Source organism: Macrotis lagotis, chromosome 6 (assembly GCF_037893015.1).
Source record: "Macrotis lagotis isolate mMagLag1 chromosome 6, bilby.v1.9.chrom.fasta, whole genome shotgun sequence".
NCBI classification, from domain to species: domain Eukaryota; kingdom Metazoa; phylum Chordata; class Mammalia; order Peramelemorphia; family Peramelidae; genus Macrotis; species Macrotis lagotis.
This window is the reverse complement of record NC_133663.1, coordinates 185,424,586-185,451,571: the sequence shown is the minus strand read 5'-3', so window position 1 is coordinate 185,451,571 and position 26,986 is coordinate 185,424,586. Positions and strand designations below refer to the sequence as shown.

The 26,986-nt window shown below is 35.3% G+C and overlaps 1 protein-coding gene across 3 annotated transcripts in view; it reads left to right on the top strand.

Annotated features, from left to right (window-relative positions):
• PCID2 (PCI domain containing 2) overlaps positions 1-26,986 on the top strand; it is a 56,313-nt gene that overhangs the window by 6,867 nt on the left and 22,460 nt on the right. Inside the window, exons 2-7 of one of the 3 annotated variants that reach the window (XM_074192084.1) lie at positions 6,867-6,956; positions 19,774-19,847; positions 21,109-21,176; positions 22,366-22,405; positions 23,879-23,933; positions 25,210-25,313. In XM_074192084.1, coding sequence (XP_074048185.1) covers positions 6,867-6,956; positions 19,774-19,847; positions 21,109-21,176; positions 22,366-22,405; positions 23,879-23,933; positions 25,210-25,313 — 431 coding nt within the window. Of the gene's footprint in view, positions 1-6,866; positions 6,957-12,139; positions 13,062-19,773; positions 19,848-20,034; positions 21,193-22,365; positions 22,406-23,878; positions 23,934-25,209; positions 25,314-26,986 lie in introns of those variants that run through there. The other 2 variants (XM_074192085.1, XM_074192086.1) reach the window with 2 other exon arrangements.

Sequence of the window (26,986 nt, the reverse complement as noted above, 5' to 3'; positions counted from 1 at the left end):
TGATCTTCAAAGTCTTTTGAGCTCTGTCATAGCCTGAGCCCAATTTCTGTTTTTCTTGGAGTCTTTAGATGCAGGAGCTTGTGCTTCCTCATCTTCAGACTGAGTATTTTGATCCTTCTTGGGCTCATTTGCAAAATATTTCTCAGTGGTCTTCCTCTTGTTTCTTTGTTCATTTTCCCAGCCTAAGCCTGGTTTTTTTTGGTGCTTCCTGAGCTTTTGGGACACTCCCACAAGGGTCTCAGTGTGTGAGGTTCTGTCCTCTCTCCTGGTCTGTGAATGACCATAAGTGCCCCCCTCTGCCACGGGGCTGAGGTGGGGGGCCCCTGCTGTTCTATGGGGGGGCCTAGACTGCGATCAGGATCTGAATGAGGTCAGAGCTCCAGAGTCCTGTTCCAGGGGAGCTCAATGGGCTCATGCCCTGGGGGCTCCTGCTTACCTGCTCCACCTGCTTCTGTTTCCGGGTCTAGGCTGCCGAAAGACCAGGCTGCTGGCTGTGTGCCCTGAGGGCTGGGCTCCACGTGCTTGCTCTGGCAGAGGTCCCCCGCTGTTCCCCCACTTAGTTCCGTTGCTCCCCGGGGTGCAGCTCAGGAGACTCCCCCGCTGCTGTGAGCTGAGGCTCCCAGCACCCTGGGGCTGCCTCCGGGAGGCTGAAGTTCTTTGGCTCTGGCGGGCCACCCCTCTGGCGGGCCGCCCCTCCAGCCCCGGGGAGCAGAGCCTTTCTGCTCTTTTCCAGGTTACCTTGAGTAGGAGAACTGCCTCTCTGGGTCCCTTTGTGGGTTCTGTCTCTTGAAAGTTTAGTTAGAATCCTTAGTTTATGAGTTTTTATCAGAGAGCTCCTAAGACTCGATCCCTTCATGTCGCCATCTTGGCTCCGCCCCTCTTAACATGTTATTTTCTTTGGTATTTTTTGTATCTCCTTGACTAAATTGCTGACTTGGTTTTATGATTTTCCCTGCATTGTTCTCATTTCTCTTCCCAATTTTTCCTCCACCTCCCTTACTTTTCAAAATCTTTTTTGAGCTATTCTATAGCCTGAGACCAATTCCTGTTTTTTTTAAAGAAAGATTATATTTATTTTTGAGTTTTACAATTTTTCCCCTAATTTTGCTTCCCTCCCCCCACCCTCCCACGGAAGGCAGTGTTAGTCTTTACATTGCTTCCATGGTATACATTGATCTAAGTTGAATGTGATGAGGGAGAAATCATACCCTTAAGGAAGAAAAATAAAATATAAGAGATAGCAAAATTATATCACAAAATAATGATTTTTTCCCCCTAAATTAAAGGTAACAGTCTTTGGTTTTTCTTCAAACTCCACAATTCTTTCTCTGGATACAGATGATATTCTCCATTGCAGATAGCCCAAAATTGTCCCTGATTGTTGCACTGATGGAATGAGCGAGTCTATCAAGGTTGATCATTACTCCCAAGTTGCTGTTAGGGTATACAGTGTTTTTCTGGTTCTGCTCATCTCACTCAGCATCAGTTCATGCAAATCCCTCCAGGCTTTCCTGAATTCCCATCCCTCCTGGTTTCTAATAGAACAGTAGTGTTACATTATATATATATTATATGCATATATATATATGTATATGTATATGTATATAATATATATCACAGTTTGTTAAGCCAATCCTCAATTGAAGGACATTCACTTTATTTCCTATTCTTTGCCACCACAAACAAGGCTTCTATGAATATTTTTGTACAAGTGATGTTTTTACCCTTTTTCATAATCTCTTCAGATTTTTCAATTTCTTCATAATCTCTTTGTTCAGAGAACAAATCCAGTACCCAGAAGTGGTATTGCTGGATCAAAGGGTATGCACATTTTTGTTGCTCTTTGCGCATAATTCCAAATTGCTCTCCAGAAAAGTTGGATGAGTTCACAGCTCCACCAACAATTCATTAATGTCCCAGATTTCCCACATCCCTTCCAACATTGACCATTGTCCTTTCTGGTGATATTGGGCAGTCTGAGAGGTGTGAGGTGGTACCTCAGAGATGCTTTAATTTTCATTTCTCTAATAAGTAGTGATCTAGAGCAATTTTTCATATGACTATGGATCACTTTGATTTCCTCATCTGTAAATTGCCTTTGCATGTCCTTGGACCATTTGTCAATTGGGGACTAATTCCCATTTTTTATGGAGGTTTTGGATACAGAAGCTTTGATTTTGTCATCTTTTGATTGTATGTTTTGATCCTCCATGGAACCAGAGTAATCTATATTCAGGTTCTTTTTTTTTTTTCTGTTTACTTATTTCCCCCAGTCTATGCCCTGTTTTTGAGGTGCTTCTCAAGCTTTTGAGTATTATTGGGATACCCTTCTAAGAATCCTAGTTTCTTCACGGTCTTGTGAGAGAATCTGACTGCTCTCCTGGCTGTTGCTTTGGTCTGTGGATGACTGCAAGCAGGTGCCCTGGAGCTGTGAGGAGGGTCCCTGTTCTGCTATGCCAGTAGGGGACCCCAGACTGCAACTGAGGTCTTGATAAAGCACCAGAGTCCTGTCCTAGGGCTAGCAGAGAGACCCTGACAGTCTCCTCCAGTCCCCTTACCATCCGTGAGCTACTGCTGGATGGTTCTGCAGGTCTGCTTCTGTTTTCTGGGACCAGGGATATGCTCACGTTGGCAGTTTTCCTGCTGATCTTCCAAGTTGTGCTTAGTGATACCTGGGTTGGGAGATTTGGAAATTGCTTCCCTTGTCAAGAGTCCAGGTGACCCCAGGGACCCAGGTGCCTTGCGGGCTGTTCTTGGAGGTTGGAGTTCATTCCCTCAACAGGTTGTGACCTTTACTGAGCTGGTGAGCCTTGCTGCGCTGCCGCCCCTTCTGACCCCAGTGGAACAGAGCCTTCCCATGGATCTTCCAAGTTTCTTTGGACTGGAGAATTGTTTCACTGGGTCTTTCTGTGGGTTCTGCCCTTCTAAAATTTGGATCAAGTTATCATGTTGAAGTTTGTAGAATATTTTGGAAGATAGCTTCTGGAAATTCCTGCCTTCATGCTGCCATCTTGGCTTCACCTCATAATAGCTTTTTTGGTGGAATTCTTTTTTTGTTTGCTCAAACTTCCATTCTGTTTTCTGACTTCAGACCCAATGTCTGAAGGAAAGTCTAGGATGGCCTTATTGTTCCTTTTTTGGAGTTTCATTATCACAAAATCCCAGGGACGACTTAGTGCTTCAAAGTGATTTGAACTAGGACAAAGTTTGATTGTTTTTGATTGTTTTGAGGTCTGCAGATTCCTGACCTGAGTTTGGGTCTTAGCAACTCCTTGGCTACTTTCAGCCAACCTGGAAGCTGATTCAGGGGGACAGAACTGCATACTTCCTTTGGTCTGAGAGTCTTGCCCTGGTTATTCTTTTATATGTTTCAGATTGAGCTAGAAGCTGGAACTTTATAACACCAGTATGCTTCTGGGGTCTGACCAATGCAACTGTCTCTCTTATTTCTAAATTGGCTCTTCTTTCTCTGTTTACAGCCTATAACCTACATCATCTTTCTACCAAAGAATGACTCTTTTGAAGGTTACCTTCTCAGTCTGCCCTGCATCTGTGACATAGAAGTGGGTAGTAGGTAACAAAGTTATCAGATGACATCTTTCTGGCATCTCCTCTTGAACTTGTGTAAAGCTTCTAGGTACTGAAGTGCTCCCTGATTGAATGCTCCTGGCCAGACTCTCTCACCAGTGTCTGCACACCTCTGCCTCTCTTCCTCAGTTGTACTGAGATGATAGAGAATGACACACTGACTTTTTCTTCAATTTCACCATTAGGATTTGTCTGTCATATTTTGTAGATCTGCTTAAGGAGTTTTTCCTTTTTTTCTTTTTTTTGAGGATGGGAGCTATCTGTTCTGCTTCTTCATAGTCCTATCAGTTGAGCTCCTTTTGGAGCTTTTCAGTACTTAGTAAAATTCCTAGTAAATATTTATTGACCTCCTGACTTAACTTTTTGAATATTTTGTGTGTGTTAATGCAATACTTAGGATGTATATTTGTTTTTCAGTTCTCCTGCATGACTCTGCCACTTATTTTCCTAGTTAATATCTTTTATACTACTATGTGCACAGGTCATAATTTGGTAACACATTGCAATCTACTTATTGCCCTCATTGTATTTCTCTCTTGCTTTTTTGGATCAACCACAATTTGATGCATCAGAGATGGTATTCCTTGATTTTTTAGCAATAGAGCATTTTTGACCATCATAGTCATATGACTTGATTTGTAGCCAAAGGGCATGCAACAGTATAGTAAAGTGTTTCTAGTTTTTTTTTTTTTTTGACTAGGCAATAGGGTTAAGTGACTTGCCCAAGTTCCACACAGCTAGTTAATTATTAAGTGTCTGAGGCCAGATTTGAACTCAGGTATTCCTGACTCCAGGGCCAGTGTTCTATCCACTGTGCCACCTAGCTGCCCCTTAGTAAAGTGTTTTTAAGTGTTATTTTTTCATACAAGTTTTTATTTTCTTGCATTTTTATAACTGTCCTAACTGTCCTACCCTTTCAATATAGCCATTCAGTATAACAAATAGTGTTTTCTAGAGAGGAAAAAAAAATCAGTACAATTAGTCAATTCTTTGAAAAAAATCTGAAAATGTTCAATGTATAACATTAATCCCACTTAATCTTTATAATTTTGTTTAATATTCATTTTTAATTTTTGGTGCCTAGTTTTTTTTTTTGGTATATAATTATTTCCATTTACTTTGTTTTATTTACTATGTATTGTTACTGTTATTGTGTATATTTTTTTCTTGGCTCTGCTTACTTCATTCTCCCATCATTTCACATAAATCTTTTCATGCTTCTCTATTCATTATCACACAAAATTGCTTTTATTTTAACACATTGTATTATCTTCATGGACCACAGTTTTTTTAGCCATTCCCTAATTGATAGGCATCTATTTTGTTTCCAGTTCTTTTCAATTACAAAAAGTGCTGCTATTAGTATTTTGGTATATGGGGGATTGTTTGGGGCTATAAGTCCAGTAACAATTGTTGGTTCTCAAAAGGTACAAAATTGCAAATTGCCCTCCAAAATCATTATTCCAGCTCCATCAACATGCCTGTCATTCCACATTTCACATTCTTCCAGTATTTTTTCTGGAGTCTGGAAAGCCTGAGTTCAAATCCAGCCACAACTACTTGGCTCTCTCAGCCTTAATTTTCTCATCTTTGATGTGGGAATAATAAATAGCACCTACATCCCAGGGCGGTTGTGAGGATCCAATGAGATATTTGTAAAGCGTGTTACATAATATTGGCCCATAGTGATCTATGTCAAGGCTTGTTAAACTCTCCTTTTCTCCATTCCCCAACCCCAGTCCAAAATAAAGTCTGACCTTTTAAAAGAAGTGTTTCCTGGTTTTCCTTAGTCATAATACTTCTTCTCTGAGGGTATCTGCAAGTTTACATTCTCTATATCTTGTCTGTATAGGGTCACTTTCATTGTGATCTGCACAGAGAGCTAGGAGGTGGGGGTTTTTTCTTCCATTTTTATTGGGGGGAGAGGAAGACTGGGATATTCCTAAAGCTTAAACTGGTGCCTGGCAACTAACAGGAGTTAAAATGCTTCTTATTTGATTATTGTAGTTGCTTTATCCCTAAATAATTGGGTGTTTTTAGTAATTGGAGTAAGTCCTAGGTCAAGAAATACTTCCAGACTACCGTAAGGACTTGAGAATTTTTTTTAATTTAATATTTTCCAGTTAACAAAAATCTTTTTTCTCCCCTCATCGAAAGAAAGAAGATGGACAATACCTTTAAAAAATATACATATATATAGTCAAGCAATACAAATTCCCACAGTGATCATATCAAAATTATATATATTGGTCTGTCACCTGAGTCCAGTGAGTCTTTTGGTCTTTATGTTAATCAGAATTAAATCTTTCAAAGTTGTCTTTTTATGGTTGTTATTATTGTGTAATTTGATTTCCTGGTTTCAGTTACTTTTTATTGTATCAATTCAAGCAAGTCTTCTAAGAATTTCTTGAAGCTTTGCTTTCATTATTTTTTTATATCAGTAATAATATTACAGGAATGGGTATATTTAAATCATTTTGGATTGACATTCAAAGCCTTTTTCTCTTTGAAACCATCCTATGTTTGATTTTGGAAGGCAATGGGGTTAAGTTACTTGCCCAAAGTCACACAACTAAGTAAGTATTAAATGTCTGAGACTAGATTTGAATTTAGGTCCTCCTGACATCAGGACTGGTGTCCATTGCAACATCACCTAACTTCCCCTGTCTAGCCTTTTTTATATATACAGTTATTTTCCATTCATCCTAAACTCCATTCAAACTGTACTGTTGCCCTGAATATGCCCTTTGATTTCTTGTCTTTGGTTTTTTGCTATACTCTATGCTCGAGCTCTTCTTCCCCATCATTGTCTTTGAATATTTATTTAAAGATCACAGCTAAAAACCAACATTTTCCATGAAGCCTCCCTCCCACTTTACCATGATTCTACTTTGAACCTCACTCAACACTGTTTTCTTGAATGTATGTATTTTCTCAATTCTCAAATATACTTATCTTATAATGTTATCTAAGATTATAATTATTTCTATGTGTACCTTATCCCACTGTAGGTCTATCAGTTCTGTGAGGGAAAGTGAAATGTCTTATCTCTTCCAGTTCCTAGCATGTCCCTCTGTACATAGTAGCTGCTTAGTAAAACTTAATTGAATAAGTGAATGAGTTTTAAAGTTATTCTTGCTAAGAAAATTAATTGAATAGTAGTTAATTAGGGATGTAATTCTAATATAAAAGTAATAACTTTCAGATGTATAATACTAATTTATAATAGTGTAGAATACGATTCATCTTTCATTTATTTTTTTCTTTAATTTTTGTAGGTGTATGAAGCAATTGATACCAGAGATGGATTATCTTGTGCAGAGTTGGTATCTTTTAAGCATCCTCATGTTGCAAATCCCCGACTTCAGGTAGGTTAAATATGTTTAGAGGGGAAAAAATGGTAAAGCCATTATCTTAAGGGAAGTTCAGAGTCTGAATGAAAGTAAAAGTATTACTGTGCAGATATGGAAATATGGAAATATCAAGTTTTTTGACTATGTAATTTCTGTGTCCTTTTTCAAAGGATCACATTTAAGGCTAAAAGGGATCACAATGATCATTTAGTCTTTTCTCTTAATTTTATGGATGAAAGAGGTTAAACAGCATACCCATTATCATACAGTTAATAGTGTAACATATATTCAGATCCTTGTTTCTGGACTCTATATTCAGTGCTCTTTTCATTGTACTGGGCCATATCTCTGACTTCTCAATCCTAAGTTTCTTTAAATTCACAGAAGAAATATGTGAACATAATTTTGATTTAATTTTTTCAAAAATCCTTATTCCTCAGTTATTTCAGTAGAACAAATATAAAAGAGTTGAGTAAGATTCAATTCAATTTTTCAAAAATAAAACCCGTTTCCCAATTCTTTCAATTGTAGCACTAGAGGAAAAGGGGGTAAAGGTAGGCAATCTCCAAATGACTGAACTAAAAATTTCATTTGGAAGGAATTAAGATGATGGGCTTTAAATGAGACAATGTGAACATCATCTTACTAGCAGTCAGAATACATCAGTTGAATCCTGGTTTGCTTCTAACTTGTTCCTTGGCTAATTTTAGTAAGACACTTTACCTCTCTCTTTCAATTGCCTTTTTTAGAAATGGATAAATACTCATCATGTATACTTTGAGTAAATGTTTTATAGCATAATTGTGTAAAAAATATAAAACACAGTATACATATTAGAAGTTACAGAAATTACCAAGGGAAATATGTCTGATAGAATTGTAATATTCATCTTGAGGTTAATGCTTATTTTGTAGAGAATACTCATCATGTATACTTTGAGTAAATGTTTTATAGCATAATTGTGTAAAAAATATAAAACACAGTATACATATTAGAAGTTACAGAAGTTACCAAGGGAAATATGTCTGATAGAATTGTAATATTCATCTTGAGGTTAATGCTTATTTTGTAGAGATTTTGATATTCCGAAGTAGTTTCTTAAATTTAGAATTTCCCCAAATTCTTAATATACTTCACCTTCTCCTCTCATCAGAATTGTTTGCATAGGAGGAATCTGGAAGCATCCAAAAGTTTCCTCTCAACACTTAGCTCCTTATCTCTAGACCTGGGTATTCCAGCATCTAGAGCCTTATTTCAAAAATGACTGTTTAGGTTCCATCATGTAATAAAGGCCATCCTGAACAGTTTATAAACTGAAGTTTTCAAGTTATGGGGAACAAATTATTGCCACGTTATTTTGGTTGGGGATGTCATTGAGGGTATCAAGTTTTCTTAAAAGAGAGTTTGTTTAAAAAAAGATTTTCTTCATGGCTTCCCTGAAACATTGTAATAAGATGTTGAGAAGAATTTGAATACTCCTAGCAATCGAAAAGAAACAGTTTAAAATTTAGATTCAGGTTAAAATTTTTCCTTTTTTCAGGGTCCATGCCAGGATCTGTTGGTTAATGGGAAGTCTTTATATCTTTATATCTTCCAGAAAGTTAGTTGAAAACAACATCTCTTAATTATTCTGATCAGGGTTTGACTTCACCTTGTTTTTACCAGTGCCTAAATAAACAAATTTTTTTACAAGGTTTTGAGTTTTACATTTTTACATTTTACATTTTTCTCCCTCCTTCCCTTCCCCTTTCCCCTGACAGAAAGCAATCTAATAGAAGCTCTACATTTTTAACCATACTAAACATACATCCTTATTGATCATGTTGAGAGAGAAGAATCAGATCCAAATGGAAGAAAACATTAGAAAGAACAAAAATAACATAGTATATAAGATAATTTTTAAAAATTGAATATAATAAGCTTTGGTCCTCATTTAAACTCCACAGTTCCTTCTCTGGATGTAGAGAGTATTTTCCAATACAAGTCTTTTCAAATTGTCTTTGTCAGCATATAATTTGCTGAAATAAAAATGTCCATCTTGGTTGATCATCACCCCATGTTATTGTTAATATGTATAATGTGTATAATAATACTGCTCACTTCACTCCTAGGGGTTGGTTTTTTGGGATCTCTTTCTCGGAGGGATCAGTGGATTTTCTCCATTTCTATTTTGCCTTCTGCTTCTAGAATATCAGGGCAATTTTCCTGTAGTAATTTTTTCAAAATGATGTCAAGGCTCTTTTCCTGATCATGACTTTCAGGTATTCCAATAATTTTTAAATTATCTTTCCTAAGTCTGTTTTCCATATCAGTTGTTTTTTCAATGAGATGTTTCACATTTTCTTCTATTTTTCATTTTTTTTTGATTTTGAAATATTGAGTCCTGGTTTCTTGTAAATTCATCAGTCTCCCTGAGTTCCCTTCTTTGTCTGAAGGATTTGTTTTCCTCAGAGAGCTTTCTTATCTCTTTTTCCATCTGGCCAATTTTGCTTTTTAAAGCATTCTTCTCCTCAATAACTTTTTGAACTGTTTTATCCATTTGACCTAAGCTGGTTTTTAGCATGCTGTTTTCTTCAGCATTTTTTTGGATTTCCTTGACTAGGCTGCTGACTTCATTTTCATCTTTTTCCTGCATCTTATTTCTTTTCCCAGTTTTTCTTCTAACTTCCTCATTTGATTTTCAAAGTCTTTTGAGTCTGTCATAGCCTGAGCCCAATTTCTGTTTTTTTCCTTGGAGTCTTTAGATGCAGGAGCTTGTGCTTCCTCATCTTCAGACTGAGTATTTTGATCCTTCTTGGGCTCATATGCAAAATATTTCTCCATGGTGTTCCTCTTGTTTCTCTGCTTGCTCATTTTCCCAGCCTGAGCCTGTTGTGGGGGTGCTTCCTGAGCTTTTGGGACACTCCCACAAGGATCTCAGTGTGTGAGGCTTTGTCCTCCCTCCTGGTCTGTGAATGACCATAAGCGCCCCCCTCTGCCACGGGGCTGAGATGGGGGAGGCTGCTGTTTTATGGGGGACCTAGACTGAGATCAGGATCTGAATGTGTTCAGAGCCCCAGAATCCTGTTCCAGGGGCAGAGGACAGAGCTGGGCAGTCTCTCTCTTCACTCCCCTCCCTAGGTTCAACAGGCTCATGCCCTGGGGGCTCCTGCTTACAGGCTCTGCCTGCTTCTGTTCTGGATCTGGGCTGCCGGAAGGCCATGTTGCTGGCTGTGTGCCCTGAGGGCTGGGTTTCATGTGATCGCTCTGGCAGAGCTCCCCGCTGTTCCCCCAAGTTGTGCCCGGTGCTTCTCGGGGTGCAGCTCAGGAGACTCCTCCACTGCTGTGAGCTGAGGCTCCCAGCGCCCTCGGGCTGCCTCTGGGAGGCTGAAGTTCTTTGGCTCTGGCGGGCCGCCCCTCCAACCCCCAGGGAGCAGAGCCTTTCTGCTCTTTTCCAGGTTACCTTGAGTAGGAGAACTGCCTCATTGGGTCCCTCTGTGGGTTCTGTCTCTGGAAAGTTTAGTTAGTCCTTAGTTTAGAAGTTTTATGAGAGAGCGCCTAAGAGACATTGCTCTCTTGTAGCCATCTTGGCTCCTCCCCCATCCTCCCTTTTCTTTCTGTTTCTTCGTTCCCTGTTTTCTATCAGTCCTCTTCCCCCCATCCCCCCACTCCTGCCACTTTGTCTTCTTAATACTTGAAAGGTAACTTAAATTTCTAAACTAACTGAGTGTTGTTAATCCCTCTTTCAGCCAAATCTGATGAGAGTAAAATTCAGGTGGTTCTCACTTTCCTTCTTTCTCTCTCACTGCAGTCATGGACATAATATGAATATTCATTCCTTCAGCCTAAGTAGATCCCATCTAATAGAATTATAGTTCTCAAGAGTTATAAGAATCTTTCAAGGAGCAATTTAATCTTTTTGGATGGCAGCCTTTTTCTTTTCCCTGTTTACCTGTTCATGTATTTCTTGAATTTCCTTGCTTGATGATCATATTTTATTCAACTCTGATCTTTTCATCAGGATAGGTTGAAAGTTGCCCATTTTGTTAAATATCTTGAAAAAGAAGGCACAGTTTTGATTCTTGGATGTAATCCAAGCTCCATTGCTCTCTGCAATATCATATTCCAGGCCCTTTGATCCTTTAATATTGATGCAGCTAGGTCCTGCATAATCCTGACTGGTTTCTCAGTATTTGGTTTGCTTCTTTCTGGCAGCTTGCAAGTTTTTCTCCTTGGTCTGATATCTGGAGTTTGACGACAATATTCCTTGGTGTTTTAATTTTGAGATCCCCTTCAGAAGGTGATCGATGGATTCTTTTAATGACTATTTTGCCATCTGTGAGTATATCAGGGCTGTTTTCCTTAACTATTTCATGAATAATGGAGTCCAGGTTCTTTTTTTTGATCATAGTTTTCAAGTAATCCTATGATTCTTAATTGGTCTCTCCTGGGTCTATTTTCCAAATCATTTATTTTACCAATGAGATATATTACATTTTTTTATATTTTTTCATTTTTAAAATTTTGTTTAGCAGATTCTTGGTGTCTCTTGAAGTCATTAGTTTCCACTAGTTCCAATCTCTTTTTCAGGGAGTATTTCTTTTTTCTTTTTTTTTTTTATTAAATATATTATTTGAGTTTTACAATTTTCCCCCCATCTTACTTCCCTCTCCCCACCACCCCATAGAAAGCAATCTGTCAGTCTTTACTTTGTTTCCATGTTGTACATTGATCCAAATTGAGTGTGATGAGAGAGAAATCATATCCTTAAGGAAGAGACAAGAAGTCTAAGAGGTGACAAGATCAGACAATAAGATATGTTGTGTGTTTTTTTTCTAAATTAAAGGGAATAGTCCTTGAACTTTGTTCAAACTCCTCAGCTCCTTATCTGGATACAGATGGCACTCTCCTTTGCAGCCAGCCCAAAATTACTCCCGATTGTTGCACTGATGGAATGAGTGAGTCCTTCAAGGTTGAACATCACTCCCATGTTGCTGTTAGGGTGTACAGTGTTTTTCTGGTTCTTCTCATCTCACTCATCATCAGTTCATGCAAATCCCTCCAGGCTTCCCTAAAATCCCATCTCAGGGAGTGTTTTCTACATTTAGCTTTTACATCTCCTCTTCCATATGGTCAATTCTATTTTTAAAGGAGTTGTTAACTTTTTCCATTTGCCCAATTGTGTTTTTGAGGGAATTATTTTCTTTTTGCATTTATCCTAATGTATTTTTAAAGTATTTGTTTTCTTCTAGCATTTTTTTGTTGCAAGATGTTAATTTTCTCTTGCATAATGTTAATTTTCTCTTGAATTTCTTTTCTCAAATTTTCCATTTAATTTTTAAACTCCTTTCTCTTTTATTTTTTAGTTTTTTTCAAGGCAATGGGGTTAAGTGGCTTGCCCAAGGCCATACAGTTAGGTAATTATTAAGTGTCTGAGGCCGGATTTGAACTTAGGTACTCCTGACTCCAGGGCTGGTGCTCTATCCACTGTGCCACCTAGCTGCCCCATAAACTCCTTTCTCTTTTAAGAAGACTTTTGAGACTGGAGACCAATTCATATTCTCTAATGAAGCTTCATTTACAGCACCCTTTTTGTCCTTTTTTCTGAGCTAGTATCCTTATCTCCAAGGTAACATTCAATAGACCCTGTTTTTTCTGACCTTTATTTTTTCATTTTGGGATATTTTTATGTCCCTGGGGTTTTGTGTTGGAGGAGGAGCTCATTCATTGATCTTCAGTGTTGAGAAAGCCTAGAGACCTTGCTTACAGGAGTTAGGAGTTATTCATGGACTTACCAGGAAGGAATGCCAGAAGCTTTCTCCGGATTGTTTGTGTTAGGGATATCAGCTACCCACTTCCTATGCCTGGAACTGATTCTGGGCTGTCCACAAAACCCAGTGACTGGGCTTGATTGTCAGGGTTGAAAACGTCAGCGTTGGGGAAGTCCAACACCTACACTAGGGTCTTTGGGAAAGACCAGAACCCCACCAGGAGCTCCAGGGATTCCTTTGGGAATGCCAGGGACTCTTGAAGTTCAGGCTGTCCAGACCAGTTGCCGTGCTGGCCAAATGGGTCTCCTGAGCAGAGTTCTCCCAGTCCTCCCATTGCACATGCCACAAAGGGTTCTGCTGAGGTTCTCAGGTTAGTCCCTTGTTTCACCCTACTGCCTGTGCTCTGCACTTCCCCCTCCCCCCCCCCCCCCCACGCTTTGCTTGGAAGATGTTCCATTCTGTTTTTTTGTGGGGTCTGTCAGTGTTTCTGAGGGAAAGCCAAGAGAGCTTAAAACAGTGCCTGACTTCTCCCTTCCATTTTGGCTGAAAGTCTAGATAAACAATTCTTATCAAGGGCAACAGTTGTTTTTTTCTGGTTCTGTGCCATTTCTCTCTTCCCTCTTTCCTTTCCACTCTGACTCCTTCCTTTCTGCTCTTTCCTTCTGTCCTTTCCTATGTGTGATGAAACTTTGTAATTTTTTTAAAAAGAAAAATTCCATGTTATAAACTCTTAACAGCATAATGCTATGCTCTCTTTTTGACTTCTATTTTAAGTTATTGAGTAAATTGTTTTTTCTATTTAACCTTTCTTCTCTCTCTTCCCTGTGGTATACCATATTGCTCTTTTTACCTTTGTTATGTTATATGATTTCTTCACATTTGGGCAATCATCCTTATTCCATTATCCATGGACTCACCAGCATTCTCAGCCTTGTACAGGGATATCCTGTGCTTGAATATTATTTTTATTTATTTTTAATCAATTAATTTTTGGCCATTTTACAACTAAACTGAGGCATAGATATGAAATTTAACAATTTGTTCTCATCATATATATCTAGGAAATGGAAAAGACAGTTCCCTAGAGGTCAAGATTAGAATTTATCCCCATTTACCAATTTTGCTTCCCATGGGGTTCTACTTTCAGATCTATATAATTCTTCTGAAAATGAGTTTGTTCCCTGACTTTAAAGAAAACTAAGTTAAATTTAAATCGTAATTCAAAATGTTAGGTTTTTTTACCTCTAGTTTCAAATATTTAGTATCTGTAGTTGCAGGTTAAATAAATTGTAGCACCATGAATATCATTTTTGTTTTCTGTTATTTTCAGTGGTAAATTGGCCTTCTAGACTAAAAACAGATGTTTGCAGAGATTAAAGTAATAGCATGGTCATGGCTTATGTATAATTTTTTTTTTAAGTGTTCAGTAGGGGCGGCTAGATGGTGTAGTGGATAAAGCACCGGCCTTGGAGTCAGGACTACCTGGGTTCAAATCCGGTCTCAGACACTTAATAATTACCTAGCTGTGTGGCCTTGGGCAAGCCACTTAACCCCATTTGCCTGGCAAAAACCTAAAAAAAAAAAATCCCTTAACATTAAAAAAAACTAAAGAGATAAAAATGGATTATCCTGAAATGTTTGTTATTTTACTTTAAGCAGGTATGGCACATTAACTTACTGAACACTTTATTTATTTATTTTTTATTTTTTAGGTTTTTGCCAGGCAAATGGGGTTAAGTGGCTTGCCCAAGGTCACACAGATAGGTAATTATTAAGTGTCTGAGACCGGATTTGAACCCAGGTACTCCTGACTCCAAGGCCGGTGCTTTATCCATTACGCCACCTAGCCGTCCAAGGGATTTTTACTAATATAATTTCAACATTAGGACTCCAGTGGTACAACACTTTGAAATTTACATTTGGACACTTCATTTTAGTTTATAGTATTATATAATAATAATAACATTTATCTTTTATAGTTTCAGGATCCTTTGCTGTCAAAATTTTCTTTATTTCTCACTTTGAAGTATAGTATTGTTTATTTTATATTATAGTAGTGCTTTTCTCTTTCATAAAACCTTACTCTGATGCCTCACTGTAGTGTAGAAGTGATCTTGGTATTTCTGAAGTTTGTTTCAGTGGAGTGTAAAATCTGACAAATTCTGTTGTACTGACAAAACATTAACTACTTACTCTTCTAACAGCAAACTTTGCTTTCCAAATACTGACCTATGTAAGTGTATATATATATATGTTCATGACTAGTAAATTGACCAATTGATGATACTTGGCCAGAGCAATGTATGAAACCCTTCTATTTTTTCAATGAAGGAAGCAGTGTGACAACAATGGAGGAGAAGGCATTAAAAATCACACCATTTATAAACACTAGTGCAGCTGTTAATATTTGAAGTGTAAGATTGTGCAAAGATCAATAGGCATTCCTACTGAAGAAATGGAATCCTATTCATCTTGACATTTTTGGTGTACGTGAAAGAAGACAGAAGAAAGTTATTCCTAAATGGAAGGATGATACCCCCTCACCCCCAAGAACTGGTTTTTATTGTATATCCAAAGGGAGTAAAATACTTTTTGTGGAAAATTTGGTGATTTTGTATTGTGGTACTTATGTTCTTTACAAAAAAGTATACCATGAAAATAATAGAAGTTTTTATTAATATATATATATATATATATATATATATACATATATATATATTTTGCAGAGGATAAAAGTAGTAGAGAAATTCTGTGAAGAACTCAATAAAACCCTCCAAATTAAATGACCAGATATTATGATACTTCTGTGCAAAGATTGAAATGGTGAGATGATAAAAAATAGGTTGTAAAATATGACAGAAGAGATCAAAGAATGCATAGACTTGTGTACTATATAGAAGACTTAGACTTTATGTATACTTTATATAAAAAACAAAAAGAAGTCTGGACCTACTGTGCACCAAGTAGAAAGAAATTTACACACAAAAAAGAAATTATATTTTAACAAATATAAAATGACTTGTTACTCTTGTAGACTTATGTGTGGATTAGCTGTCCATTTATATAGTCAGACTATTGATTTGTTAAACTCTATAACAATTATCAGCATTTTTGTAAAAATAGAAGAATGAAGAAAAATGAGGAAAGGCTATGATGTCCAGTTTAAAAAACTCCAGTGTCATTTATTTAGCAATTGACGCCAGTCATAATGGTTTAATAACAAAGTTTAGTCAGTGTTAAAAAATACAAGGAGACCAAGAGAACCTAAAATTTGCTTTAGTTGAAATTCGATTTACCAAGTGGAGTGATATGAAATGTCGTAGGGATAACATTGGTTTACCATAAAAACTCATTTATAAAATTGTATAGTGAAGAACAATGGAATTATATCTTCTCATAAGACAGTGAAAGAAACTGTAAAGAAAAAGAACTGAGAAAACTTGATCAACTAAATGAACTATCTTAAGAACATTTAATAATAATAGTAATGTTTGTCCTTCATTTTTGAAGAAGACTACAATATCAGGGAGATGATGCCATGACAAGCACATGAATTAGATTTGAGTGAGGGGGTGCTATGCTAAGTCACCAGCCTCACTTTCTCTTCCAGAGCAATCTGGGTCCAGTGGCCAGAAATGACTCAGGATGACTGGAGAGGGCCCTGGATGTGAGGCAGGGATAAGTGACTTGCCCAAGATCGCACAACTAGTATTTGTCAAGAGATTGGATTCAAGTTCTGTCCTCCTGATTCCAAGGCCAGTGCTCTATCCACTGTGCCACCTAGCTGCCTCTTAAGGACATTTAAGGATGAAATTGAAAGAAGGGAAAAAAAAACACTAGTGAAAGATGGTAGAGATCTGCAAATATTTAACAGTCTTTTTTTTATTGTCAAACAAAATAAACCATCATATTTGGACACTGGTATCATAGTCCTGGATGTGCTTTTGAAGGAAATAGAAGATGAAAAAAACTAGGAGGTTCAGGCTGAAGACTTTCTGATTTTTGAGGTTGTTAAATCAATTTTCAAGGTATTCAGAGGAAGAAATAACAGTCATGGTTACTAGAAAAAGGCAACCAATCATTTCTGATCCATTTGCTTTGTTTCTTATGCAAAATAAAGTTTTTATGAGAATAATCTACATACATACATATTGCATACTTTCTTGATGAGGGTATTAGAAGGAAAACAGGCTTTTGTAAGCATTTTGGAAAGTAGATCACATCTTTGTATGCCACAATTGATTGAATATAGAGAATATTTATTGTTGACTTTTTAAAAAAAAACTTGAATTGATAAAAGTGCTAACTTTATGGACATTTCTTCCACAGGATGTCTCTTATGCTTAGGTAAACATTTTTTTTCCTTAAACAGAAAAAGCAATAAAGTTAATTTTATTCATCCTTTTTATTAATATCAAATGAAGCATAAAAAAAGAAGCATATGTTTGCCAAAGATGTTCACTGGAATCAACATCTATAAAAATAAATTTTTTGTGGTTTGCTGTATGGCATTGAATAAGTATATTAATTTATATGGAATTGCTATTTTTATTATATTTTATGTATTTTATTTATATTGATCCATAAGCAGTTGATGTTTTTCCAGCTATCTTTATATGTATTTAAAATGTTTTATAATTTTATTCATATAGCCCTGGGTTTGTCTTGGACCCATTTCTTGTTTATTTTGTGTTAGAATTATCTAGTTCTGAGGTTGAAAAAATTAAAAATCCCCCCATTAGTATAGTTTTAGTATTTTTTCCTATAATTCATTTAACTTCTTTGAAAATTTGGATGCTATACTATTTGGTGCATAGATGCTTGGTATTGATATACTTCATTGACATTAGCAAGATGTAGTTTCCTTCATTACCTCTTTTAGTTAGATATGCTTTTTTTCCTTTACCTGAAACATAAGATTCTGCTCAAGCCCCTTATGTTTTCTGTATGTTTGTGTGTCTTTCTTTTGCTTCAGTATGTTTCTTGTAAACATCGTTTTGAAGGATTCTGGTTTTTGATCCATTGTGCTATCTGCTTCCATTTTATGAGAGAGTTCATCCCCATAACATTTACAGTTATTAACTATGTATTTCCTTCCATCTTGTTTTCCCATTTATCCTTCTCTCGCTTCTTTTACACTGCCCCTCCTCACAAGTGTTTTGCTGACCAGCGGCTATCCCAATCTGCCATCCCATTTGACAACTCCCATCCCTCTTCCTGTCCCTTTCTCCTTCTGCTCTCCTATAGGAGATATGCTGCTTCATATGACATATACCCACCTGAGTGTGTACATTATTCCCTTTTTGAACCATTTCTTATGAGACTAAAGTTCAAGCATTACTCACTATGCCCAACCTCCACTGTAGTAGCTTTTTTCTTGCACCCCTGCTTTGTGTTAATTCATTGCATTCTATCTCTCCCTTCCCATTTCTCTCAGTACAGTCCTCTTTCTCACCCCTTTTTAAAAAAATATCATCCCATCATATTCAACTTATACTTCTACCTTATTATATATGCATATGCCTTATAACTTATAACTAATAGTGATAAAGTTCTTATGAGTGACAAGTATTATTTTCCCATGTAGGAATGTAAACAATTTAATCATACTGAATCCCTTATGCTTTTTTTCCTATTTACCTTTTTATGCTTTTCTGTAGTCTTTGAAAATCAGATTTTCTGTACAGTTAAAGTCTTTTCATCAGAAATGCTTAAAAACCCCTCTATTTCATTGAAGATCAGTTTTTCTTCCCTGAAGGATTTTACTCAATTTCCTCTGGGTATAGGTGATTCATGGTTGTAGTCTTTGTTCCTTTGTCTTTCAGAATATCATATTCTAAACCTTCTGATCCTTTAATGTAGAAGCTAAGTCCTGTGTAATCCTGACTGTAGCTCCACAGTATTTGAATTTCTTTATTTTCCCCTTGATCTGGGAGCTCTGCAATTTGACTATTACTGTGCAATCACAGCCTGAGTTTATGTATTATGCTACTTCAAATGACAAGATAAAAATATTTATATTTAGTTTATTTTTAAGTATTTTTAAAATGTGATTAAGTAAAAATTAACTATTCTAATATTTAAAATATTGCAGCTGTGATTTAGTTTTTTATTACTATTACTATTAATGTACTATTACTATTACTTTTGTACCAAATTTCCTTGTTTGGAGGCCTAGAACCTTTGTATTTATTAGTTTTCTGGGCAGTTCATCAACTTCCTATTTTAGCCCTAGACATTGCTTAACTGATCTTTGTGCCTGTACTTTCACTTGAAAGATTTAGCCTTAAAAGGTTGGCCTTCAGAATAAAGTTTGAAGTTGTTGAGGGAAAGTTTCTTGAGGGTATTTGGACTAGGCTTGAAAAGTTAGGAGTTAAGCAGAAGAGGAAGAAAAGACCTTTTAGAGTGAATGAGCAACATTAAACAGAACTGGAGAGACAGGAAAATAGCTTGTTAAATGCATTATGGATACTGAATTGACTAGATCAGAAAATTTATATTGAGGAATAGTAGAAAATAAAGTTGGATGTAACTAGTGTAAAATCTAGAAATCTTTAGAAGTAATGTAGATAGATGCACAGATATAAGATGTAGTAGGCATTAGGAAGCCAGTCAACTCTTGAGCAAAGAAAAAAAAATATTGCAGATTTCTTTGTAAGTTTGCAGTGGCACGTGTCCAAAATAAAATTTTCATGGAAAAATAAATAATTGATAGAAAAATACCAGGAGATTTAGGGGGAAAGGTAAAAACTAAAGACTACAGCAAATATTCCAGCTTGGGATTTTGTTGTTAGTTGTTGTTAATAGTGTTGACTAGTGTTAATAGGATTGGGGATGTTGAAAAGTTTAGGAGAGAAAAATTTTATCTCTTACGGAATAGGATTTTTTGGTTTCTATAACAATATGCTTGGGTTTCTGCATAATGTATTTTGTACATCTAAATTAAATATAGTTATTGTGGTGAAGTTTAAGGTTTTTTACTTTTTTTGTAAGAGGACTGTTTAAATTTTTTTCTATATATCCTTTACTTTTGGTACTTTTTTTAAAATCTTAAAAGTTTTATTCCCTTTTCTGTAAATCAGCTTCCCTCTCCAGAAGAGAAATGTCAACAGGTTTTGGAACCTCCATATGATGAAATGTTTGCAGCTCATTTAAGGTAATTAAAATAAATTGGTAGTGGGTGAAAGGGATTTAAATATTCTCATATTAATCAATTAATTATAAATAATTTACAATTATAAATAAATAATAAAATTAATAAAATCACTAGGTGATTTTATCTTGTATTTTTTATTGATACTGTTAGTAGAAAATTATCTTGCTGTTTTTTCTATGATATTGTATCTAAAAAATTTATAAAGTTTATAAAAAATTTTTCCCCATTTCAAGAAATTTGAAATTCCTTTGTAGTTAAGTTTGTTGCTAATTATGTTGCATGTATATCTAAAATAAAATAAAATGCACCACTTGATCTTTCTGAAGGCACTGTATTTAATGTTTTCATTTGTGTATGTGAAAGATACATTCATGATTCTATTTTAGCTTCACTGTTAACTTGTATAGAAATGTTTTCTTTATTGCTGAAGAAACAAGCATGGAAGCAAAGTAAATATTATTTTGGATTTAACTTCTGTTAACTATTGTTAACTTCTGAAATATCCATTTGGACAAACTATTCTGAAGCTAGGATGTGTTTAATTGGGCAGCCTAAATATAGTTACTGAATAACAGAGAGAAGGACCTATAAAGCTATTGGGAGATTCATCCTGGAAGTGAGATAGCCAGCACTTCCTACTGCTTTTCAACACACTGTTCAGGTTTTGGTGGAGTTCCATACTTTCAAATAGCATGATGAAACTTGATAAGGCTTATTTGTCCCAGACATGAGTCTATTTAAAGCTACTTAACCCTATTAACATAGCTGAGGACTACTCATCACACCAGAGGAGGTACCAGGAAGAACTGACTGACTACTCCCTTCTAGGCTATCACTAAGTAGTTCCAAACCTCTTTGATGGGCTGGACTATATTCTAACATTCTTTGACCTTAACTCTGAGACAATTATTTCTCTCATTCCCAGTCATTCTTTAAATTTGGTGGGGAACATCTAGCCTTTGGTCCATATTGATTTGGCACTGCCTAGGTAACTGCAGGCAGACTCGAAATTCAATAAATTTAGGAGCTTTTTAGGGGTGAATTCAGTAAATGTTTGATCAAGTATAACAAGACTAATTTTTAAGTTTAAGTTTTGGCAGAAAAAAGGTTTCCCCACCCCTGCTTTAAATGATCAGTTTGGAGCATTTCACCTATCATTCAGAAACCAGTACAAAGGTAGGTTATCTTGTAATAGTATAGAGTTATGTTTAAACAGTTTTTTTTTCCAAGAATAAATTTTCTAAGATTTTTTTTTTAATAGGTGTACCTATGCAGTGGGAAACCATGATTTCATTGAAGCATACAAATGCCAAACTGTGATAGTTCAATATCTTTTCATTTCAATATCTTTTTTTCCCATAAGTTAATTATTTAATAACTAGAGTGCTTAATTACAAGTTCAAGAAGGTGGAGCTTGGGAAGAACTATCTCTATCCTATTTGGGAAAGAATTAAAAATATTAGGAAGTAAAATTTATTTTAGCTTTCAAGTCAGCATTTATTAAACAGCAACAACATCTAAGGTTTTGTGCCAGCTATTGAAGAATATAAACATGAAAATGATATAATTCTTCTGAGGTAGTGCTTATGGTTCCTTCATTAATTCATTCAACAGCCATTATTATGCCTACTATGTATAAGGCACTATATAACATAGTGGAAAAAATAAGGTATATATAACTTCAAAATATAAGTAACAGGAAAAGTTCAAAGTGCTGTCACACTGAAGTATTCAAATTCATATAAAAATTATATCACAAGTATAATTTCAAGTAGGTTAGAACATTAAAGCCATATTGTGAGATGAAGGATTTAATTAATGGTTCCATGTTAAAGGACAGTTATTTCTTTTATTTAAAGCTTTATGCGTTAATTCTTTCATTTGGTTGAACCTGAATCATAGAATCATAAATTAAAACATATTAATTTTTCATGACTACAAATGACCTTAAGATAAAATTAGTTTTCCAAACAAACAGGCTATTAGCCTATTAGATTAATAGACATATAGCCAGAACACTGATTGTTGATTATGCTAATTTTTATTTTCTATCTTAGTCATTTGCTATCTGACATACAATCATAAAAAATTGAATCTTCTTATCTCTAGGTTGTAGATGTAGTTCAGTGCTCTATTAAATAAGCTTTTATAAAATAGACTTCTAATTATTTCCATTATTAAGCATAATGAAATGACTGTCTATTATGGGGAAAACTAATCATAATTTTTGAAATTATTACTATATACTTTGCAGTGTTGTTATAGTAGCATATTCCTAAACTATCGGATAATAATTGGGAAGAAAAATTATTTTAGATTATTTTTGCCTGTTGAAATTCAGTAACTTGGAATATTTGTTTATAAAAATGAATTCTGAAGATGTTAGTAACATAATCGGAAAAATGAGAAAAATGTATTTGGCCCTTTTTAATACTTTTTCTATATGATCCTGAACTATGTGTAAATAAGATATATTTTGAGTTTTAGTCTAAATCACATTTTCCTTAATGTAACACATCTTTCCTTCGAGCATTTCAAGCCCACAAAGAAGAAAACTGGTGAGTAGACTGTTAAAACTATTAAAAATTTTTAAGTGACAGTTTGGGGGGGGCGGTTCTAAGCTTTTCTAATCCATAAATGCCTTTTCATGGTGGGTTTCCAAGATTTCAGTAAAAAAAAACAAACTCCAATGTTTCATGTGGATTTATTGGCATATTATTAAGAATGTACCGTGTAAAATTATGGGCTTGTAGTATTAGTAAGAAACTTTCTACTTCAACCTCCCCTCCCCCTTTTTATTTATTGAATATTATTTTTTCTCCCTTTAAATCCTCAAATTGTTTTGAATCTTGATAACACTTAAATTTTTATATATTTCTTTTGTTTACCTATGTTCATTTTATACCACTCATCCATATTTTTGTATGTTCATTTTTATACCCCTCATCCATATTTTTGTATGTTCATTTTTATACCCTTCATCCATATTTTTGTAACCAAAAAATGAGAAAAAAATAGAAGTTTATGAAAATTAACCAGTACATCAACTCCTGACAGAGTATGGTATTATTCATTACTTGTATTTCCTCACTGCTGCAAAGAAGAGAGTACATTTACTCCTCTCTTTTTTGTGGACAAGCATAGGGGATGGAGGGTGTAACAGGTCATTTAGTAAGTAACCTTTGCTCTGGACAGAACATTGTTCTGGGCACAATGGGAGAAAAGGTTATGATGATCCCTGTTCCTCATAGAGCCATTGACTTGTCGGGCGATGAAACACAAACACATACAAAAATGAAATATTGAATCAGTATCTTAAACAAGTATAGTATATCAAATGAGATCATGTAAATAAAGCCCTTCACAAACTTTAAAGCAATAGATACATAATTAGTTATTATGATGATGAGAGGGGAAAGATGGGTGGCATTTGAATTGACCTTAAAGGATACATAGGAATTGAGCAGATGAAGAAAGGGAAGGGAGGATATTTTAGGAATTAGGAATGTAATAAACAAAAGACCTAGAGCAGGACCTAGGGTCTGTGAACTTTAAATAAAAACCAAACATTTTGGGAGCTATATTTCACTGTAATTCTGTGTGTTTTATTTTATGTATTTAAAAATATTCTGAGAAGGGGGGTCCATAGACTTCTCCAGAATGTCAGTGGGATCTATTCATAATACCATGAAGGTCAAGAATCCTGGTCTGGAGGATATAGGGAATATTGGGAAATAGAGATTAAGTTCAGTTTGACTAAAGCATAAAGTAAGTGAAAGAGATTAATATTGAAAAAGTAGGGTGGCATCGGATTTTGGAGGATTTTGATTGCCAGTAGTTTAAATTTTTCTTGGTGTACCACTGTAGAAAACTTGAGCAGGAGTGCATGCCTAAGTCATGAATATGGAAGAAATTTAAATATATTAGACTGATAGTTTGGTGGAGTTCAGGTAGGCCTATTGGGAAGTCTTAGAGAAAATTACTGAACAGAAAATTACGTACTTAAAAGGGTTTTTTAATTGTTTTTCTAGGGCTTTGCCTATTATGTATGCTGTAGCACTTGACCTTCGAATTTTTGCTAATAATGTAAGTAGAAATAAAACATAGAATGCCTTGATTACTTAGTATATCCTTAACTGTGAACTCAATACTAAAAATGTATTATTAGCTCCTTCATAATTCTCTTTTTTTTCCCTCAAATTTTCAAGAGTTAGAATTATTTGGCATGGAAAAGAAAACTTTGGGGAGTGACTGATTCTAAACTTTATGAAGACCAACCTTGTGTAAATAAGTGCTGGGGTTCAGTGAGGGTATTTACATGTGGATATGTTGAATTAGTTGTGCATATAGCTGGTCACAAATGTGTGATTCTTGTCATGTAGTTGCCAGAGGAATTTCATTCATTTCAGAGTGATTATTCTTCCAGTGATTCTTTAGGAGGTTCTCTTGTTTTCCTTCATTACTGGACCCTTTTTTTTTAAGCAAGGGAGAGGGGTAGATTCAAGTGACAGCTTAAACATTCTCTAGTATGGATAGTCAGGTATTAACTAATGGTAGACTATGCAGATATGTCTTCTCAGGATAGTCAGAAGATATGAAAGGAAAGAAGCAAGAACTTTATCCTTTTATTTCCCAACTAATGATGTTTAAGTCTATGAAAAACTATTATTCCATAATAGTGACTGTTGTCTTTTGTCTTTACTAAGGACTAAACTGAAAGTACAACACCAGGTGTATTAAATCCTTTTCTTAGTTTCCTCATCATGTATGGCAAATGGTAAATAATTGCTTGTTCTCTGATTGATTAATATGAGAAAGAACTTAATTCCTTAGTTAAATTTTGAATAATTTTTCTATTTGGACCTGTGATTTCATCAGTGTGGAGAACTCTCTGATGTGGAAACTTCTTCCATGAATGTAGTAGGTTAGCAGCTTCTCTGCAGCTAATTGCCTAAGATTCATTTGGAGAGAATTCTACATAAGTAATTGATTTGACCCTGTTTTGATTTACTCTGAAGTCTTCCTGGCTTCAAGACTAGCTCTTTCTCAACTGTACCATGTTCTCTCTTTATTATGAAGGTAAAACTGGTTAAATTGGAATATGTTACTTAGAGGATTCAGGATTCTATTGAGTCATATAGAGGTTTTAAAAAATGATAATTAGAAAGTGATAATTAATACATTTTAAAATGCTTTAAATATAGTTGCATAGATTATCTAACTTCTTGGATTTTATTCTAGCATTACAGATTCATGTTTTAACTTCAAAGTCAAATATTTTGTACTTTAAAGATATTGTAGAGATTAATTGAATTTATGAAGTAATGCAGAAAAAAAACCAAAACATTTTGTTTTCTATTAGGCTGACCAGCAGTTGGTGAAGAAAGGGAGAAGTAAAGTTGGAGATATGTTGGAAAAGGCAGCTGAATTGCTGATGAGCTGTTTTCGAGTCTGTGCCAGTGATACGTAAGTAAAGAGTTAAAGTTTGAATTTAATTCAGTTCATTAATTTATTGAATGCCTACCAAATGCAGAATACTGTGCTAGAATTGAACCATATACAAGATGAGTAGGACAAAGCAAGTTTACTATTTAGTAGAATTCTAATCACTAAAGATTCTCTGTTATAGTTGTCATTTGTGAATTGTTTAATCATGTTATTGCACGGTGCTGGGAAATAGTGAGTTTTCTGTTCATCTGCACACTTTTTTTCATTCACTGTAATTAACCTAATTGCTGTTCAAATCCCCAAAGTTTTCAAAGAAAATTTATAGATTAGTGGATAAAATAGATTAAATTCTACTTTAAAGCACTAGAATTTCTAGAAACACTGGAACACAGGTGCAACATATCCTCATTTTTAATCCCTTTACAGAGTCTACTTTGTACCCTCAGAAAGCATAGCAACATCTGTGCTAAAGTTAAAAAAAATTTACAGCTATTATTCATACTAGTTGTTTTACACAATATATAAATTATTAAGACTTTTCTGTACTCTGAGTTTAACACCCAAGAAAATTAGCATTTCTATAACTACATAGAATATAGAACATTGCCCATTAAAGTGTGACTATTAGGGACAGCTTGCTTTTTCTGTTAAGTATATGGTAAACACTGCATGCACTTTTCAAAAGTTCTCCAGTTTGTCTTGTTTTCTTTTAGACTAATATTCTCTCTGCATTTAGAAAATGCTTTGTTAGCCCACCCCATTTCCCCCTTTCCCTCTTCACCATTCTTCCTCCCTCCTCCTAGTCCTAGTCCTTCCCCTTTTCCATCACTCCAAACCCTTTCTCTTCTATTATTCTCTCCACAATTAAAAAAAATTAGCCCTTTTAATAAAAGAATTCCCATATTTGCCATATGTGAAGATGTGTCTGGTTTTATATCTTGAGTTCATTGTCTCTCATTTAGAAAGATACGCTTTTTCATTAGCATTCATTAGCATACAGTATTACAATTATCGGGAAAGTAAATTGAAGTAAATGAAGGCAGAATTGTTATTCATAGAAAGCTAAAGTTTGTGCTTTTGTGTCAAAGGGACATCAAGAGTATTGGTTACTTTTTGGTCAAGGTTATGCTTGTTTTCTCAACTCCCACAGCAGTCCATCCTGCCTGATATCCCAACACATTTTCCCATTTTAGAATATGCTGATCACAACTTAAAATAAATTTTTATTGCTAACAGACTTCATTGTCATTGCATTGCTCTTCCTTATCTTCAAAATTACCAGTGTTGCAGTCTTTGGCTTATGAATCTTTCTGTACTAGAGTCAACTGCTCCTCCTACTCCATTTGCCAAGTGGTTGCTATCCTGTAGGTTGATTTCCACCCTCTATTAGAATGTAGTTTTTCTCACAACACCTCTTCTAGAGGCCAATTCTTCATGATCACTTGGTTCTCTGTGTGCTCTTAGTCATCTATTTCTAACTCTTCTTAGCTATTTTAGACATTAATGATAAGAAATCCAAAAGTTTCCTTTCTTTACATATAATGATTAAAGATCTGTCAGGGAGCTTTTCCTAATGCAGTGAATTGCTGAAACAGGACTCTGATGTTTTTGGAAATCTATTGTACAAAAGTGATATATACTACTCCACTGGATTTTTTTTCCCCGATTTGCTGCTCCTAGGATAGTCATTG